Source organism: Aquarana catesbeiana, linkage group LG07 (genome assembly GCF_042186555.1).
Source record: "Aquarana catesbeiana isolate 2022-GZ linkage group LG07, ASM4218655v1, whole genome shotgun sequence".
In the NCBI taxonomy this organism is placed as follows: domain Eukaryota; kingdom Metazoa; phylum Chordata; class Amphibia; order Anura; family Ranidae; genus Aquarana; species Aquarana catesbeiana.
The window spans coordinates 167,467,507-167,487,506 of record NC_133330.1 but is presented as its reverse complement, the minus strand read 5'-3'; the positions used below and the strand labels follow the sequence as shown (position 1 = coordinate 167,487,506).

General features: G+C 48.5%; 1 protein-coding gene across 1 annotated transcript in view; it reads right to left on the bottom strand.

Moving 5' to 3' along the window:
• UCK2 (uridine-cytidine kinase 2) overlaps positions 1-9,950 on the bottom strand; it is an 88,826-nt gene extending 78,876 nt beyond the window's left edge. Inside the window, exons 1-2 of the mRNA XM_073592859.1 lie at positions 9,882-9,950; positions 9,314-9,445 (exon numbers count right to left, since the gene is read on the bottom strand). Coding sequence (XP_073448960.1) covers positions 9,314-9,409 — 96 coding nt within the window. The 5' untranslated portion in view covers positions 9,410-9,445; positions 9,882-9,950. The remainder of the gene's footprint in view (positions 1-9,313; positions 9,446-9,881) is intronic.
• Between the last annotated feature and the right edge of the window lie 10,050 nt (positions 9,951-20,000).

Below are 20,000 nucleotides of genomic sequence, written 5' to 3'. Positions count from 1 at the left end.
ACCCTAAACCTGCAAGCTGGGAATGTTGTACCATTTCTCTTATTTAAAAAAAAAAAACAAACAAACTGGCACCTGCACCGCATGGTACTGCAGTTTTGGTGTCTGCAAAAAGTACACAATTGTTTGTGTTTAATATGTCATTAACAAATAATGCAACCTAACAGACCCTTATTGTTCCCACGCGGTGTGAAATGCATGTTTCTGCACATGGTGTGAACTGAACCTCCACAAAGATCTATGAATGAATAAACCACAAATTCCCATCTTCCACCGTGGAAGACAGACTTATAGTTCTCAATATAACACAAGAGTGGTGATCATTGCACTTGTAGTCCATTGACACTTCTGCCAGATCTCTTAACCTCCCTGGCAGTCCCCCCCCCCCCCCCCCCCGAGTGTGGCTCTGGGTTAAGTTTCAGTACCAGTAGCAGTAACCCCGAGCCACACTCGGAATTGCATTATAGGATCCTGGTGCAGTATACTTACCTTGTCCCCAGGATCCTGCGATGCCCCCCCCCCACTGTGTCCGTGGGCTCCGTCCTCTGCCCGATGCCTCTGTGTGCCAGGCTCAGTTCCCTGCGATGCACGGGGGCAGAAAACCTGGCTGCAAATTTTAAAACTTGAAAAAAGAACCAGTTACACTTACCGGTAACGGTGTTTCTGGGAAGTCTTCCATGACGGCACCCTGAGAGATGACTGGTCCACCTGACAGGAAACACAATCAAGAGGTTAAAGGCCCCCGCCCCTCCCGATGCTCCTCAGTTGTGACAAAGTATTGACCCACACCAGTGCACGAGAGTGAAAAATATAACCACCACCACCACACTCTAAACATTACATGTTTCCTAAATAGAATGGGTGGGAAGTAGGCCTGCTGTCCTGGAAGACTTCCCAGAAACACTGTTACCGGTAAGTGTAACTGGTTCTCTTCTCAAGTCGTCTTCCAGGATGGCACCCTGAGAGAAGAGCAAGTAGCTCAGGCCTACCTTTAGGGCGGGACCACCGCTTGCAGGACCTTCCTGCCAAATGCCAGGTCCTGAGGAGATAGTAACTCCACTCTATAATGCCTCAGGAACGTGTTCTGGCTTGACCATGTAGCGGCTCTACATATCTGCTCCACCGAAGCTCCGGCCCTTTCCGCCCATGAGGTTGCCAGAGATCGCGTGGAATGCGCTCTAAGATTTCTAGGAGCTGCTTTACCTGACTGCTCATAGGCTAACGAAATGGTATGTTTAATCCACCTAGCTATAGAAGCCTTGGATGCCTGTTGGCCCTTCTTTTGGCCAGAAAAGTTAACTAAAAGATGGCTGGACCTTCTGAATTCCTTAACTCTTTCTAGGTAGGATAATAAACAGCGTCTGACGGCCAGACAATGAAAAGAAACGTCCCCTTCACTTTTGGGGTTACTACAAAAGGAAGGCAGCACCACTTCTTGAGTCCTATGGAACTTTGATGCTACCTTAGGGGGGGTACAGGGGGGTCCTGCCTAAGTATAACCCTGACCTTGAAAAAAATGGTTCTTTAATAGAAAAAGCCTGAATGTCACCTACTCTCCTAGCTGAGGTGATTGCTAGTAAAAAGGCTAATTTAAAGGTCAGGATCCTAAGGGGGGATCTGATCTATCGGTTCAAATGGGGCCTTTGTTAACCCCTCCAGTACTAGTGTAAGGTCCCAAGGAGGACACCTAGACATTTGAACAGGGGACAACCTCTCCCTGACCAAGAGAAATCTCTCGATCAGGGGGTGTAATGCCAAACATTTCTCAAGAAAACAGGACAGGGCTGAAACCTGCGCCTTAAGGGTCTTGGTTGCCAAACCTAGATCTGCTCCATCCTGGAGAAATTCTAAGATAGCAGGGATCTCGCTTTGAGAAGTCCCTCTCTCCTGGCACCAGCAAGAGAAAATCGCCCAGGTCTTGGCATAAATACGCCTTGTGACTGGCTTCCTACTAAGGAGCAGTGTATCCACTACTCTGTCCGACAGCCCCTTCTCCCGCAGGTTCTGCCTTTCAAGAGCCAGGCCGTCAGCTTGAAGAAGTTGGGGTCTGGGTGGCAGACTGGACCCTGAAGGAGAAGGTTGGACCGGGAGGTGAAGCGGTGGGGCTATGGACCAACCCTGCAGGGTTGGAAACCAGGCTCTCTTGGGCCACCAAGGGGCTATTAGAATCAACTTGCTTTCCGAGAGGAACAGTTTTTGAAGGACCCTCGGAATTAGTCCCAGAGGGGGAAAGGCATAGGCCAGTCGGAAGTCCCAGACCTGCGCCAACGCATCTATCCCCTCTGAGCCTCTCTCTCGAGCAAGGGAAAAGAAGCTCTTCACCCTTCTGCTTTTCCTGAGGGCAAAGAGATCTATCTCTGGAACGCCGACTTACCAGGCAAAAGACCTCTGGATTCAGTTCCCATTCCCCCTGCAGAAATCGGCTACCGACTGAGGTAGTCTGCCTCTACATTTAACGCCCCCTTTATGTGGGCTGCGGAGATGGAAGGAATCCGACTTTCCGCCCAGGACAGGATCTCTGCTGATAGGGATAGGAGTGTTTTGGATCTGGTACCCCCCTGATGATTCAGAAACGCCACAGCCGTGGCATTGTCTGACAAGACCTGCACCTCCAGGCTCCTGATCCTTCCTTCGAAAGCCTTTAGTGCTTCTCCTATGGCCAACAGTTCACGAAAATTGGAGGAGGCCCTTCTTTGTTCTGAATCCCAGGATCCCTGAGCTATTAGATCCTCCAGGTGGGCTCCCCACCCCCAGGAACTTGCATCTGTAGTTATCCTGAGAGGCTGAAGTTGGCTGCAAAGAAGGCCCCCTTGAAGCCTCTGAGGAAGGAGCCACCAGTGAAGGGAGTTCTTTATTTCGACCGGGATGGCTATCTCTATTTCCAGAGAGACTCTTTTTCTGTCCCAAGAGGATAGAAGAAAGTGCTGGAGGGGCCTGGAGTGTAGCTGTGCCCAAGGAACTGCTGGGATAGCTGACGTCATTAGACCCAGAACTCTCACGATACCTCTGTAGGAGATAGTGCTTGCCTGTGACAGCGACGTGACCACCGATATGAGGCCCTCTACCTTGCCCTGAGGAAGAACTAACTTTTGTTCTGAGGAGTCCACCAGGAAACCCAGATACAGCTTTGTCTGAGCAGGAGTCAGCAAGGACTTTTCCTTGCTGACAATCCATCCCAGGGCTTCTAAGGTCTCCATTACTCTGGATAGATCCAGAAGTAGTTGATCCCGACTTAGACTGTAAATCAAAATGTCGTCCAGGTAGGGAATCAATGCCACTCCCTGGAGGTGCAGAAAAGCCACCACCTCTGCCATGACCTTTGTAAAGACTCTCGGACTGGATGCCAGTCCAAAGGGGAGGGCGGTGAACTGCCAGTGTTGCACTCCCTCTGGAGAGGCGATCACAAACCTCAGGAAGCTTTGATGGCCCTGAAAAATGGGGACATGAAGGTAGGTGTCTTTTAAATCCAAGGTCACCATAAACACTTCTTTGAGGAGATGTCTCCTGAGGGAATAGACACTCTCCATGCGGAACTTCTTGTTACGAAGAAAAACATTGAGGTTCCTTAGATTTATAATAAGATGATACCTTCCTGAGGGTTTTGGTACCACGAAAATGTGGGAATAAAACCCCTGACCCTGCTGGTCCACTGGAACAGGTATTATAACCTCCTGACTGGCCAGCTCTTATATTCTGAAGGATTCCTACCACCTTGCAGGGATCCCTGGGAAGGCAGGTCAAGAGAAACTTGGGGGGTGGAGGGGAGAGAAACTCCAATCTGTAACCCTCTCTTATGATCCGAAGTACATAGGGGCTTTGGGTGATCCTTTCCCACTGAGAGGCAAAGTGGGAAAGTCTGCCCCCTACCGGAAAGTCATTTGGGGGTCTTGTCAACTGACTCCTGGCTGGAAAAGAGAACGCCAGTTTTTTGTCTTTTCCTGCGCCCCAACATCTATTAGGGGAGACCTTTTTCTCAGAGAAGCGATTCTTTGCCTGGGGGCCACAAAAAAAACGCTTCCTCTCTCTCCTAGGTTTGGTAGGTAATTTTTTCCCCTTCTCTGTAGATCTGGCTGGAGCCTGATCTAGGCCAGCACCAAAAAGGAGCGTCCCTTCAAAAGGGAGACCACATAGATGGGTTTTGGATGAGCTATGGTAAGGCACCTGTCTTAGCGGTTGTACACACTCTAAACCGCAGCATCTGCTAAATATGCGACAGCATTCCCTATGACCTCCAGAGAATCCAGGACCTCCTTGGATTTTGAGGTTCGGGATACGTGGTCCATTAATTTACAGACCCACGTGTCGGCATTCCTTGCAATGCAAGCTAAGGCCAATGCGGGGCTCATAGCCGCAGCGTTAGCTTCCCAGGCTTTGCGTAAAATGGTTTTAGCCCTGCGATCCATTTGATCCTTTAAATTACCGGTATCTTCAAAAGGAAAGATCAGACTGCTTAGAGACCTGTGCTAAGGAGGCGTCTAGTCTAGGAGTTTTGAAAAACTTTTCCTCATTCTCCTCAGAGAAGGGGCATCTACGATTCCAGGTTTTATATTTCAGAAGCCTTCTTTCTGGTTCTTTCCATTCCCTTAAGATGACTTCCTTAAGGGCGGAATGTACCGGAAGGACCCTGGCCTGAGGTTTAATCAAGCCTCTATACATCCTATCCTGAGCGGACATCTGTGCAGCAGGCTCCTAAATCTCTTCTGGAGACAAATAGCTTTCAGAAGATCTTCCATGTCGTCGGCAGAAAATATATGTCTGCTAGACCTGGATTCCTCCCTCCCATCCTCCTCTTGGCTGTCAACCACCCCTTCATCAGAAAACTCCTGATTAGGAACTTTTAAATCACACTCTTCCTCTGAATCGTGGGGGAGTGGATACTTCAGTACCTCTGCCCGATACCTCCTAGAGGAGGCGGAGCTCTCCTGGGAAGAGGCATCCTTACTAGAGTGAGCCTCTGAATCCATAGGCTTAAGGGTGGCCTGAAAAGACTTTAAGGTGGACAGCATCTCAGTTTGCACAGTAAGGAATTCCTTCATTATCTGAGATGTCTCCTTCCCTATCAACTTCTGTCTGCATTTAAAACAGAAGGGCTTTGGATATTCTGGGGGTAGCCTGTCATTACAGTTCCCACATCGTTTAGAGCGGGTGGAGGATTTCACAGGACGGCTGGCAACCTCACGGGCAATAGCGTCGTCCCCTGAAAAAAAAAAAAAACACACAGGCATACACTGAGAGTCGGAGGAGAAGAGTTGGGGTACCCTCCCCCTCTAAACCTCCGAAGGCCGGTCAGACTCACCCCCTGTGGTCTCTTCCATGGCCGCAGACCCTGCAGGTCTCTCCTTCTCATGTTCCATGCTACTTCCGATCTCTCCCTGGGAGGTGCTGCATACAGGAACGCAGAGGAGACAAGGGCGCCTGTTCCCTGTGGCTTTTTATATCCTCTGTATGCTGGCTGCAACTCGCCACCGCCATCTTGCCGAAGACAGGAAGTGATACTGGACCTGAGGTCACTTCCTGCTGCAGCCCTCCCACTCCCTCCTCTTAGAGAAGGAAGTGATGTCATTTCCTGATTTTCAGGAAAATGGCGCTGAGCTACACTCAGCAAGGCCCCTGGAAGAAAAGCTCTCCATGCAGAGCTGCGCGACCCCCGCGAACGGTCGGTAGCCCTGGCCAGACCCCAGAACGGGTCCCAGACTCACCTCCTGTGGTCTTGTAGCCAATAGAAGGAAAACCACCAACTCCTGCAACTGCGCGGCCACCGCACAGGTAAGGAAGGGCAACAGGAAATTTGGCCCTTGAAGTTCTGGGTACACCACCGCACCCAGGGTTCTTCAGCAATTGGGGGGGGGGGGGGGGGGGGGCTGTTCCATGGAAAGAAGCACGGTCACCGACCAGGGTCCCGCTTCTGCTGCCTCTCCCCCCCCCCCCGAGACACGGATTGGGAAACCCCCCAGGAAGGATGAGAACCATCCGTGCCGGACCCAGCGGCTTCCCAGGCATTTGGTCCGGCTCCCAGGGGGAGACCACCAGCCCCAGGCTTTTAGGTCAACAGAAAAACAACAAACAGTTTCGCTGTGGGGAAACACAATCAAAAACTGAGGAGCATCGGGAGGGGCGGGGGCCTTTAACCGATTGATTGTGTTTCCTGTCAGATGGACCAGTCATCTCCCAGGGTGCCGTCTTGGAAGACGACTTGAGAAATCATAATACATACAGTACAGTGTAATCTTACAGATTACATTACTGTATGAAATTATTTCACATCCCTTTTGTCCCCAGTGCTTTGTCCAATGCCCTGCATGCAGTTTTATATAATATATACTGTTCTTTCTGCCTGGAAACTGGAAATTGTCCATAGCAACCAAAAAGTGTCCCTTTTACGTCAAAAGTGGTTTTAGACCAGCTACAAAACAGCGATAGTAAATTAGAACACTTGCAGATTTGAGCGATCGTGAATCGTGGGGAAATTACTTTTATTATATTATTCTTTTTTAAAACTACGGTATTTATTTATTTATATTATAATTTATGATTTTGTGTTTCAAACTATCATACCCGGGATATCTACTAGACTCTTGTTTGGAGAGATTTAAGAGTGTTATTGCTAAGAATTATAGGCCTACAAAATAAAAACTCAAAATTTCTATGCAAAAATCTGACAATCATACCACCAGGGAGGCTGCCTGTAAAGAGTATCAGACAATGAGTCTGCAGGAGCCCAGCATTCTACCTGTAATCCGCAGATCACGGCTGCAATGCTTTCCAGGCTCACTTACAAAACACTACATACATTTTGATTTTTACAAATATATGTGCATTAAACATTTTTGGCAAAAGGTTGACATCCTTTAAATGCCTGTATGTGGACACTAATAAAAAAATACTACAAACAATTCCTGGAATTTAAAAGCACAACAAATGTCTGTGCCTGCAACAAATGTACGCAGTGGTCAGAAAAAGATGGGGCAACACTGAGGCCAAAATGTACAAACTAGACACTCCATCTTCAGTGCAGGTTCAGTCACAACCCCGAATCCCCCCCTCCACCACACAATTAGTTTCCAAGAAGCAGCTGGCTGTGCAGATGCCAGCACCATAGCCACCAATGCTTCATTCAGCTGCCAGCTTTGAGATTGTCATTGTCCAAATATGGCCATTGCCAAATGGCAACACCAGAATCCCACCCCTTTGTTTACACTTAGCTGCCAGCCAGGGAATTGCCTTAATGAGTGGGGCGGGGGATGAGGCACTGGTTGCTAAGAAGGAAGTGCCTGCCAGCTTCATAGCAACCAAAGAGCTCTGTGCAGGAATCCGTCACATTCCTGTCCGCCTCCCAGCACATGCCGCACTCTGAGCACCGACGTCTCTCTGTACACCAGATTAGAGCATTACCAACAAAAATGACAGCACTTAGCTCCTGCGCATAAGTGAAATAACCCAATAGGAAGTGTAATTCTGTTTTAGGATTGGATAAAATTCTTGAAGCCTTGCTGCCCTCTAGGACTGGGGTTGTCTGCAAACCACTGAAGAAGAAAAGAAAAAAAAAAAAAAAAAAAAAAAAAAAAAAAACCACCACACACACACACTGCCCTTGTGCATTATCCCACAAAAATTTTAAAAAAGTGCAATAAATAAAAAACTACTCACAAGCATAGTTGGTATTAACATGCATCGGGCCACTTTGTGGCTAAATATTCCCAGGCTGGTTGATGACTTAGGAGGACCTCACCAGGGTCCCTGCAGGCTGACACGATTCTAAAGTATGTCCTCCATCAGAGCCCTAATGATCCAGGGCTCTGATGAAGAACATCATACCTTTGAAATGTGTCAGCCTGCAGGGACCCTGGTGAAGTCCTCCTAATGAAAGGGCAGTGCTTCTCAAACTTTTTTCATTCGAGGCACCCTTTATAAATTATGGGCAGGCTTGCTTGAGACACCCCAATCCAAAATGTAAAAAACTATTCTAATAGCTTTACATGATGCAGGAACAGCCACATGTAGGACACCAATGATAGAGGTGATTTATGCTTCCAAAGCAAATACACTTTGGCTCACTGGTAGTGACTAGTATTTCAATGTTCCTCTCCTCCGCATCAGCTAATGTCACCTCGGTGCTGAGGAGGGTCAAACAAGGATGCTGTGGAGGCAACAGACATCCTTAGTAAACTATGAGGTCATTGGTTGTTAGGAAGCCAGTGTCTAGAAAGTAATGGTGCACAATAAAAATATGTGCTGCTGCTGCTGCTGACCCCGATGATTAGCAGAGGCGCTGACTTCATCCACCTGCCGCTTTGTATACAATTCTTGATCAATTTTTAGGCATTTTGCCAAGGCACCCCTGAAGAAACCTCAAAGCACCCTGGTTGAAAAATGCTGGCCTAGAGTCACTGGCCAGTCTGGGACGGTTTAGCCACAGAGAGTGGTCCGATATGTGCTGCTAATACTACCTACACTTGGGAGTAGTTATTTATTACACTTTTACATCGATCTGATCACTGACAGTTTTCCAATTGAGGATTCTTTTTGAACCTGTTGCAACCATGGCAACACATTCTTAAAGATGCCAGAAAATAAATTGGGACGTGTCGGAACCATTAACCAAAACTGCCTCTGGGGTTCCCTGAATTAGGCCCAGGCCATTTTACCGGCAGTACTGCTATGATTATGCTGTATGGAATTCCCCCCACACCACCGGGGTGGGATCATACGTGGTCTGCTCAGCAGGTATCCCCGACATCTGTCACAGGCCTGGAATCCACTTCCACATTGACCCCTTTATATCCTCCTCACCCATCCCATCATCCCAGAAAGGTTGGGACATACTCCCATTAGAAGATGAGCCCCATGGTGGCAGTGACAGATTTCATCAATCCCAACACTGGAAAGGGTTAACCCCATCCTCCCCTAGACGCAGCATGTCGCCCACATTGGTGGAGTGATGTACAGAGTGGACTGCCAGGTCACCTTCCCATTGGAAGCCGGTGATTTCCAGACCTAGATTGGGGGTTTCCTTCTCCTCCATCATAAATGATCAACAATGACTAACATGACAAGACTGGACCAGATGGCGCTCTCCTCATCCTCCCCGGATGTCGCACACGTTAGCAGAGGCGCAGACTAAGCCGGTCACGTGTCGTCCGAGATCCACTATGAGGACCTGGCGGGGTTTCCTCCTCCATAAATCATTGTCATGGAGGATTGCGGTATACAGACAGAGCCATGCGGTCCGTCCCCGTTATCGGTCACACTGATCTGTTGTGGTCCCATCTGCTCCATTCACAGCCTCCCCCTCCCCCTATACAGCCCTCTCACTCACTTTCCCGCTCGCCGTGCCGCCGCTGACCCCGATAAGGAATGGCGGTCCATTCTGTGGTGTGTGGTTGGGAAGCGCCTGCTCGCTGTCTCCTGCCATGCTTCCTTGGATCTCCAGCCTCCTTCTATGGCCGGTGTCTTGTCGAATTCAGTCCCCTATCATATAGTGTCCTCCCTGTACTGCGCAGGCGCAGTACGGAGGACAAAGGAGACGCCGAAAGTCTCCGAAGTTCAACAGCTGATCGTCAGCTGTACACGGCGCCTGCGCATTTATTCTTACCCTATGTCCAGGATCATTCCCCACTATCCAAGTGGACATAGAGTTAGAATAAATATTTGCCGAGCGCAGCGAGGCCGTGCCCGAAGCGTGGCGAGCGAAGCGAGCCCGCGAGGGGCCCTCTTACACTGCCATCGCTAACAGGTGCCCGAGCGCCGTGTACAGCTGATGGTCAGCTGATCACCTTCGGACATTTTCGGCATCTCCTGCTCCTCCGTACTGCGCAGGCGCAGCGCCTGCGCAGTACGAGGCGGACACTATTTGATACAAGGACACTATATGGCAGAACACCGGTCCTGACTCACGTCTCCTCTCTGTTCTGTCCGCCCCGCCTCCTCATGACGATGTGTGCTGTCTTATTGGTGGAGGGGAGGGGGCGGAGCCATGTTCTGTACTGATGCTGGAAGGTGTGTGTCATCACTGGCTGGCCTCAGATTTTCCTCTACTCTGAGGAGGGGGACACAGGAGCTTGCACTCTAACTAGCACCTGCTCACACCATCACAATACAAAACACAGCTATTTTCCTCAGAGAGTATTTGGGGGAATTCATGGGCGAGTTTCCACTTACTTCAAAATGTGGCATTGGACATGCTGAATGCCAATCAAAGCACGTGTCCCTAAATAACACGGTTACCTTACAGTCCTGTTCACACATTGTGCTCGCTTTGCTTCAAAAATGATGCCCAATGTCGCTTTCTTGGTGCTTCAAAGCCTTCCTAGAAGTCTATGACAAAGTTCACTAACAGCACCTGCAGATTTTGAGGGGCTTTTATTCAGCTTTAGCTTCACTTTGTTTTGGAGGTATTGCAGGTATAAGATATAATCCCAGGATGCACTGGGAAACCAACAAGCAAACCAGAAAGATGTCAGCAGTCATGTGTATATATTCTGGAAATGTCTGGGGCAGACGTCACATCTGGTGTGCAGCAAAGAGCAGCAGGAAAGTGAGTGGGGTCTGGACTGGTGCAAATTGCTGATAACATACGTAGTGTGTAACATGGGAACGCTATAGCGGAAGGTGAGCAGGGACCAGAGAGAGAGGATCAGCAGAGCTGGGGGACCAGAGCAGGAGAAACTAGCAGATATCACATGTGGTGTGCAGCATGGGAGGTGAGTGGGGACCAGAGAGAGAGAGTAAGATCAGCAGAGCTAGGGGACGAGAGCAGGATAAACTAGCAGATGTCACATGTGGTGTACAGCATGGGAGGTGAGTGGGGACCAGAGAGAGAGGATCAGCAGAGCTGGGGGACCAGAGCAGGAGAAACTAGCAGATATCACATGTGGTGTACAGCATGGGAGGTGAGTGGGGACCAGAGAGAGAGAGTAAGATCAGCAGAGCTAGGGGACGAGAGCAGGATAAACTAGCAGATGTCACATGTGGTGTACAGCATGGGAGGTGAGTGGGGACCAGAGAGAGAGAGGAGGATCAGCAGAGCTGGGGGACGAGAGCAGGATAAACTAGCAGATGTCACACGTGGTGTACAGCATGGGAGGTGAGTGGGGACCAAAGCGAGAGAGCAAGATCAGCAGAGCTAGGGGACAAGAGCAGGAGAAACTAGCAGATGTCACACGTGGTTTACAGCATGGGTGGTGAGTGGGAACCAGAGAGAAAGATCAGCAGAGCTTGGGGACGAGAGCAGGTGAAACTAGCAGATGTCACACGTAGTGTGCAGCATGGGAGGTGAGTAGGGACCAGAGAGAGGAGGAACAGCAGAGTTGGGGGACGAGAGCAGGAGAAACTAGCAGATATCACATGTGGTGTGCAGCATGGGAGGTGAGTGGGGACCAGAGAGAGAGAGAGGAGGATCAGCAGAGCTGGGGGACAAGAGCAGGAGAAACTAGCAGATATCACACGTGGTGTGCGGCATGCGAGCAATATAGCAGGAGGTGAACAGGGACCAGAGAGAGACAGGAGGATTAGCAGAGCTGGTTGTTACTACTAAGTGGGAGATCAGCAGAGCTGGGGGTTACTAATAGCAGAGGATCAGCAGAGATGGGGTTACTACTGAGTGGGGAATCAGCAGAGCTGGGAGGTACTACTGAGTGGGGGATCAGCAGAGCTGGAGGTTACTACTGAGCAGAGGATCAGCAGAGATGGGGTTACTACTGAGTGGGGGATCACAGAGCTGGGGGTTACTACTGAGTGGGGGATCAGCAGAGCTGGGGGTTACTACTGAGCAGAAGATCAACAGAGATAGGATTACTACCGAGTAGGGGATCAGCAGAGCTGGGGGTTACTACTGACTGGGGGATCAGCAGAGCTGGAGGTTACTATGGAGTGGGGAATCAGCAGAGCTGGAGGTTACTAATGAGTGGCGGATCAGCAGAGTTGGAGGTTACTACTGAGCAGAGGATCAGCAGAGATGGGGGTTACTATTGAGTGGGGAATCAGCAGAGCTGGGGGTTACTACTGAGTGATGGATCAGCAGAGATGGGGGTTACTACTGAGTGACGGATTAGCAGAGCTGGAGGTTACTGGGTGGGGATCAGCAGAGCTGGAGGTTACTGTGTGGGGATCAGCAGAGCTGGAGGTGACTGAGTGGGGATCAGCAGAGCTGGAGGTGACTGAGTGGGGATAAGCAGAGCTGGAGGTGACTGAGTGGGGATCAGCAGAGCTGGGGGTTACTTTTAAGCAGAGGATTAGCAGAGATGGGGGTTACTACTGAATGGAGGATCAGCCGAGCTGGGGGTTATTACTGAGTGGGGGATAAGCAGAGTTGGCGGTTACTACTGAGTGGGGGTCAGTAGATCTGGGGGTTACTACTGAGCAGAGGATCAGCAGAAATGAGAGTTACTACTGAGCAGGGGATCTGCTGAACAAGGGTACAAACAAGCTGGGGATCTGCTGAACAGGGGTACTAATGAGCTGGGGATCTTCTGAGCGGGGGTACTACTGATTGGGGCATCAGCAGAGATGGGGCTACTACTGAGCAAAGGATCTGCTAAACGGGGGTACTAATAAGATGGGGATTTGCCTTTAAAGTTACACTAAACTCGGTTTATTTTTAAATCCTATTCAAGTAAATATTCTTAAATGTAAAAAGTCCCTTCTATTGTTCCCAGCCTCCTCCAAATCTCCAAATTCATTTTTTTTGTGACTTTGACCTGGCTTCCTATTAGAGAGTGGCTACATTCATTTTGCATTGTCCCACCATATGTAGGAATGTAGCCACCCTCTATAGCTCGCTCTATGAATTGACTAGAGACTATGGACACATGACCACACATCCATCACTCGTTCCAAAAACTGGATGTGAGAGGGGGAAGGAGAGGTTCAGGAGCTCACAGAGGAGGTTATAAGGAGGCAGGAAAATACAGTAAGAAAAGATTTCAGGAAAAATAGATTATAGGGTCATTAAGTAGTGGATGTGTATAGATTATTTTTGAAGAATAAAGATATTGTTTTGTGTCACTTTAATAAAAGGTGTCTGAGACACACCTTGTTCTAGCTGGAGCACAGCCAATCAGCATTTATATTTTCACTTTCTAAGCTGTGTGAAAAAAAAAAAGAAAGATAGGAGCCGATTGGTTGCTATTAGTTCAGCTAGAGCTTTTCTTAGTAATGAATGGATTGGAGATGGATTAGAACACCTGTCAGGTTATTACTTCCTGTTCCCCCAATAGGGAGATTCACCCTCTCTATTTGTCCTGTTTACCATTATCACCACAATGAAAGAAAACACAAAATTTTAGGTTGACACCAGAACAGGAATAGAAAGGAAATCCTCCAATGGGGACACTGGTGATTTGGGATTAGCTGACACGTTGGGATTCTAGCCTGAACGCACCTGAGCAATCCCTGCCCCACAGCCACACACGTCCAAGGAAAGTGTATAAGTGCATCTGCGGGGTGGGGAGTGCCTCAGCCCTCTTATAATTGGCCCACTGCAGTGACAGTTTCCTAGCAGGATTGCCTGCGTTGGTTCAGAATAGGATCCCAACGCATTCCCAACTCATTCCTATAGATGACAACCAGGGATTCCCATACGTTGGAGGGATTTTATTTCCAAGGAAGAAACATATAAACAAATGCATAGGCTCCCCCCCCCACCCTTATAGAAGGTTTACAAAGTAAGCACTGTTGGAGCGTAGGTTGCAGAAATATTTGAACTGAGCATTACGTAAGGCACAGTGAGTCCAATATAGATCTAGAGGTCAGGGTCATAATGTAGTAAGCGTGTATATACTGTATAAAAGGTACACAAAGTTTTCTCTATGTATTAGCAGTGCCCACCTAGCTTTAAGACACATTTTCTTCAGATATTAGAACATTAGTTCAGTCTCACTGATCTACTAACAAATAGGGATGGGACGAATACCCCCTCCCCGTCGGTTCACAGCAGAACATGTGAACAGGCAAAAAATTTGTTCGAACACACAAAGACCGTTAAAGTCTATGGGACACGAATGTGAAAAATCAAAAGTGCTAATTTTAAAGGCTTATATGCAAGTTATTGCCATAAAAAGTGTCAAGAATTGTAATTACTTGCCCCTGTTAAACAGGGGCAGAAAAATTGGGTCTTGGGTGGTGGTGCCACAACATTGTAACCCCTCACAGATACTCTTGCTGGGCATAGGAATGGGCTCTGCGTTGAAATATTATGTCAAAAATTGTAATTACATGCCCCCTGTCAAATAGGGGCAGAAAAATTGGGCTTTGGGTGGTGGTGATGGTGGTGCCACAACACTGTAACCCTTCACAGATACTCTTGTTGGGCGCAGGAATGGGCCCTGCTGTGAAATATTAGATCAAAAATTGTAATTACATGCCCCTGTTAAACAGGGGCAGAAAAATTGGGCCTTGGGTGATGGTGGTGGTGCCCTAAACCAAAAATATTGTTGGAAACTAGCATCATCAAGATTGAGGAGGAATAGGATAGTCAGCATAGGCAGTCTTCAAGGGATCCCACATCCAAAGAAAATTCAATCAGTTACATCACCATCAGATGCTTGATAGCTGCTGATCCAAAACTGATTCATTTTTATGAATGTGAGCCTATCAACAGAGTTTGTGGACAGGCGCACTCTATGATCCATTACAAACCCTCCAGCAGCACTGAATGTGCAAATGTGCATTCAGAAAGCACGCTAGATGCAGGACAGGCCAGTAGCTCAATTGCATATTGACCAAGTTCTGGCCAGTGGTCCATCCTCAAGACCCAGTAACCCAGTTGATGCTCTTTTGGAAAGTTATCCAAGTCTGCTCTTGCCCCTAGATATTCCTGCACCATGTAATGCAGACGCTGGCGATGGTTGCTTGAACCGATCAGACCTTGGCGCTGAGGACCGAAAAATTGTTTAAAGGCATCAGTCAGCCAGCCACCTTCTCCACCGCTCTTCCTCTGACTGAATGAAGCCTCAGCAACACGTTGTCCAGGACCAGGAAATTGTAACCTCCCAGGGCACTGCACAAACCTTTCTTCAAGGCCTCTTGAGAATGTTTCATCCTCTGCTCCCTCTGCAAAGCCAGGATGAGTTCTGCAACCTTACCCTTGTAACGTGGATCAAGAAGGGTTGCCAGCCAGTAATGATCACTCTCCTTGATACTGCGAATCCTAGGGTCCTTTCTCAGGCTTTGCAGAATCAGGGAGGCCATGCAGTGTAAGTTTGCAGAGGCATTCGATTCTGAGTCCTTTGGGTCACTAAGGAACACATGACCCGTAACAACCTCCTCCCAGCCACATACAACTCCTTGGGTTTCTGGGGACTGAAAACCATCCCATAAAAACTGCTGTTGAGTGTTATCCTCCATGTCCATACTAACACAATCCTCCTCCTCTTCTTCCTGTGTGTTTGGCGGGCCCGCAGCAATGCTATCTGGATAAACGGGGCCTTGAGAGGTAAGAAAGTCCTCCTCCTCTTCCCACTGTTCTGCCTCAAGTGCCCTGTCCATTATTCCACGAAGCGTGCACTCAAACAGGAAGACTAGAGGGACACTGTCACTGATGCATGCATTGTCACTGCTTACCATCCTTGTGGTCTCCTCAAATGGTGACAGGACAGTGTATGGATCCTTGATCAGTAGCCACTGGCATGACGAAAAACCCTAACCCTGTCCTGGTGCCATACTCGCACAGGTACTCATTGATGGCCCTCTGCTGCATGTGCAGCCACTGCAGCATTGCCAACGTCGAGTTCCATCTGGTGGGCATGTCACAAATGAGGCAGTTGGTGGGCAGGTTGCATTCCCCTTAAATGTCAGCCAGTCGAGCACTGGTATTGTATGACCGGCAGAAATGACCACAGACTTTTATGGCCTGTTTCAGGAGATCCTGTAAGCCTGGGTACCTGCTCAAGAACCGCTGCACCACCAAATTCAAGACATGTGCCAAACATGGAACATGGGTCATGCGTCCCTGTCGGAGGGCGGAGAGAAGGTTGGTGCCATTGTCACATACAACCATTCCTGGCTGAAGCTGGCATGGCATCAACCACCTCTGAGCCTGCCCCTACAGAGCTTACAGAATCTCTGCCCCAGTGTGGCTCCTGTCCCTTAAGCAGACCAACTCAAGCACCACATGGCATCTTTTTGCCTGACTGATGGCGTAGCCCTTTGAACGCTTATGGAGCACCGCTGGTCCAGAGGACAAATCTGCAGAAGAGGCCATAGAGGAAGAAGAAGAGGAGGGGGTGGAAGAGAGAGCTGTGGCAGAATCACCACTAGCATTTTAGAGGCGTGGTGACGGAATAAGCTCCAACAATACTGAACCCTGTCCTGCATCTTTTCCAGCTGCCAGCAGCGTTACCCAGTGCGCCAAAAAGGAATAGTAACGTCTTTGCCCATGCCTGCTGGACCATGAGTCAGCGGTAATATGCACCTTACTACTGACCGCCCTGTCCAACTAGGCCAAAACATTGCCTTCCACATGCTGGTAGAGAGCCGGAATGGCCTTCCGTGAAAAGAAATGGCGTTTTGGAACCTGCCACTAAGGTACAGCACATTCCACAAATTCACAAAAGGGGGCAGAGTCTACCAGCTGAAAAGGCAGCAGTTGCAGTGCTAGCAGTTTGGCCAAGCTAGCATTTAGACGCTGAGCATGTGGATGGCTGGGACAGAATTTCTTTTTATGGTTCAGCAACTGGGGTAGGGAAATTTGCCTGGTAAAATTAGATGGTGGTGTACTGCTAGCAGATTGGCTGCAAGTACTTGGGATACCTATTGCTACCCCAGCAACTGGGGTAGGGAAATTTGCCTGCTAAAATCAGATGGTGGTGTACTGCTAGCAGATTGGCTGTAAGTACTTGGGACACCTATTGCTATACCTTCATTCCTCTCAGTGCAGGTTTTTGAGAGGACTGGAGGTATAGTAGGGTTGGAGATCCTAGATGAGGAGCAAGGAGACGTCTGCCTTGTTCTTTGATGAGGGTCTTTCAAGTGCTGTTGCCAATGGACTGCATGGGAGGTCGACATATGTCTGGTCAAGCATGTGGTGCCCAAGCGGCTGCTGTTTTGGCCACGCTTGATACACTTCAGACATAGGTTGCAAACAGCAACAGTGCAATCTGCTGCACACATGTCGAAAAAGGCCCACACCAAGGAACTTTTAAAAGTCAGCAGGGAGTCAGCAGCGCCCTGCACCTGCGGAGCTCTGCGGTGTGGTGCATTAGGGTGGCTGCCCTTAAGCTGCCCCTAGAGGACATCCTGCCTCGTTGGAGTTGTGCCTTCTCCTCCTCTCTTCTCTCAGGCACCCAAGTACAGTCAGTGACCTCATCATCCCCTCCCTCCTCATCACTGGAGCAAACTTGGCAGTATGCTGCAGCTGGGGGAACATGACTGCCAGTTTCAGGTTCATGTTACTCCCTTCCTCAACCTGGGAACCAACATCGGAGCCTTCAAATCGCTGCGCATCCTCCAACAGCATGTACCCGACACTGTGGTCGAATAATTCTGGGGACTCCTCCGTGCATGATGGTGGGGCTATGGAATTAGTGACTGTGGACAAGAAGCCAGTGGAATAGGCTGCTTTGGCAGCTGCAGAGAAGGTATCCCTGAGCCCAAGTGTAGGCGGCCACACCCCCCTCTATTCTGATACTTCCAACCCTGAATCAACAACCAGGCTTAATAAAGAACACAAGCCTGGCTAAATTTGTATCTATATCCTACACTAACAGAAAAACACTATAAAGCACCTACCTAAAAGTAGGGCGCTATAATATATATATACAGTGTATATATATATATATATATATATATATATATATATATATATGCAGTGGGGCAAAAAAGTATTTAGTCAGCCACCAATTGTGCAAGTTCTCCCACTTAAAAAGATGAGAGAGGCTTGTAATTGTCATCATAGGTATACCTCAACTATGAGAGACAAAATGTGGAAACAAATCCAGACAATCACATTGTCTGATTTTTTAAAATAATTTATTTGCAAATTATGGTGGAAAATAAGTATTTGGTCACCTACAAACAAGCAAGATTTCTGGCTCTCACAGACCTGTATCTTCTTCTTTAAAAGGCTCCTCTGTCCTCCACTCATTACCTGAATTAATGGCACCTGTTTGAACTTGTTATCAGTATAAAAGACACCTGTCCACAACCTCAAACAGTCACACTCCAAACTCCACTATGGTGAAGACCAAAGAGCTGTCGATGGACGCCAGAAACAAAATTGTAGACCTGCACCAGGCTAGGAAGACTGAATCTGCAATAGGCAAGCAGCTTGGTGTGAAGAAATCAACAGTGGGAGCAATAATTAGAAAATGGAAGACATACAAGACCACTGATAATCTCCCTCGATCTGGGGCTCCACGCAAGATCTCACCCCTTGGGGTCAAAATGATCACAAGAACAGTGAAATCTCAGAACCACACGGGGGGACCTAGTGAATGACCTGCAGAGAGCTGGGACCAACATAACAAAGGCTACCATCAGTAACACACTACACCGCCAGGGACTCAGATCCTGCAGTGCCAGACGTGTACCCCTGCTTAAGCCAGTACATGTCCGGGCCCGTCTGAGGTTTGCTAGAGAGCATTTGGATGATCCAGAAGAGGATTGGGAGAATGTCATATGGTCAGATGAAACCAAAGTAGAACTGTTTGGTAGAAACACAACTCGTCATGTTTGGAGGAGAGAGAATGCTGAGTTGCAACCAAAGAACACCATACCTACTGTGAAGCATGAGGGTGGCAACATCATGCTTTGGGGCTGTTTCTCTGCAAAGGGAACAGGACGACTGATCCGTGTACATGAAAGAATGAATGGGGCTATGTATTGTGAGATTTTGAGTGCAAACCTCCTCCCATCAGTAAGGGCATTGAAGATGAAATGTGGCTGAGTCTTTCAGCATGACAATGATCCCAAACACACCGCCCGGGCAATGAAGGAGTGGCTTTGTAAGAAGCATTTCAAGGTCCTAGAGTGGCCTAGCCCCCCCAGTCCGTGTTGCCCAACGACAGCCCCAAAACATCACTGTTCTAGAGGAGATCTGCATGGAGGAATGGGCCAACATACCAGCAACAGCGTGTGACAACCTTATGAAGACTTACAGAAAACGTTTGACCTCTGTCATTGCCAACAAAGGATATATAACAAAGTATTGAGATGAACTTTTGATATTGACAAGGTAACCCCCCCGGGAGAGCGCTTCCCCCAGGGGGTTATCTGATGTGGGGAGAAGCTGGGAGATGGGGTTCGGAGCCACTCTGTGCAAAACGAGCTGCACAGTGGAGGTAAGTATGATATGTTTGTTATTTAAAAAAACAAACCCTTACAATCACTTTAATCTCTGCCTTTGCCTTGGTCAACATCACAGAGACTATCTGCTACGTTTCTGTTAAAGACTTGCTTGGCTGACATTCCTTCTGGTTCCAGATCCTGCTTGCTGTTCCACTACACTGATCTCTGGCTTCCTGGGTTTCTGGCTTGTCTGATTATCTGTTCCGGTTACCGAACTTTGGCTATGTTTTGACTACGTTTGTTCTATTTGCTTTTATTATTAAACAAGTGTGATTCAACAGTACTTCTGTCTCAGTCTGATTCATGGCTTCTGACAGTAGGCGAAGGCCATGAATTCAGAAGATGCAGTCAATCCACTTGTTGGTAATATTTTTTCCAGATTGGATGAGCAGGATCTCCACATAGATCAGTTTGCCATGGCATTACAAACGCTACAAACGCACGGCTCATCTGGAATCTCCCACTGTGGCTGCTCTGGTACAACCTGTTTAGCAGGCCGTCCCTGCTGCTGCTCAAGTCTCTGTGCAGGCACCCGCTTTGAGTATTACCTCTATAAGAGGTATGTCTGGTTCTGCTCTGCTTCCTCAGTCCCCTGGGGGCAATCCAGTCCAATGCAGGGGGTTTCTCAACCAGGTTGAGATATACTTTGAGATGCTGTCCCAGGCATTTCCCACAGACAGAAGCAAAGTAGGTCTTATGTGATATCTTTGCTTTCTGAGAGA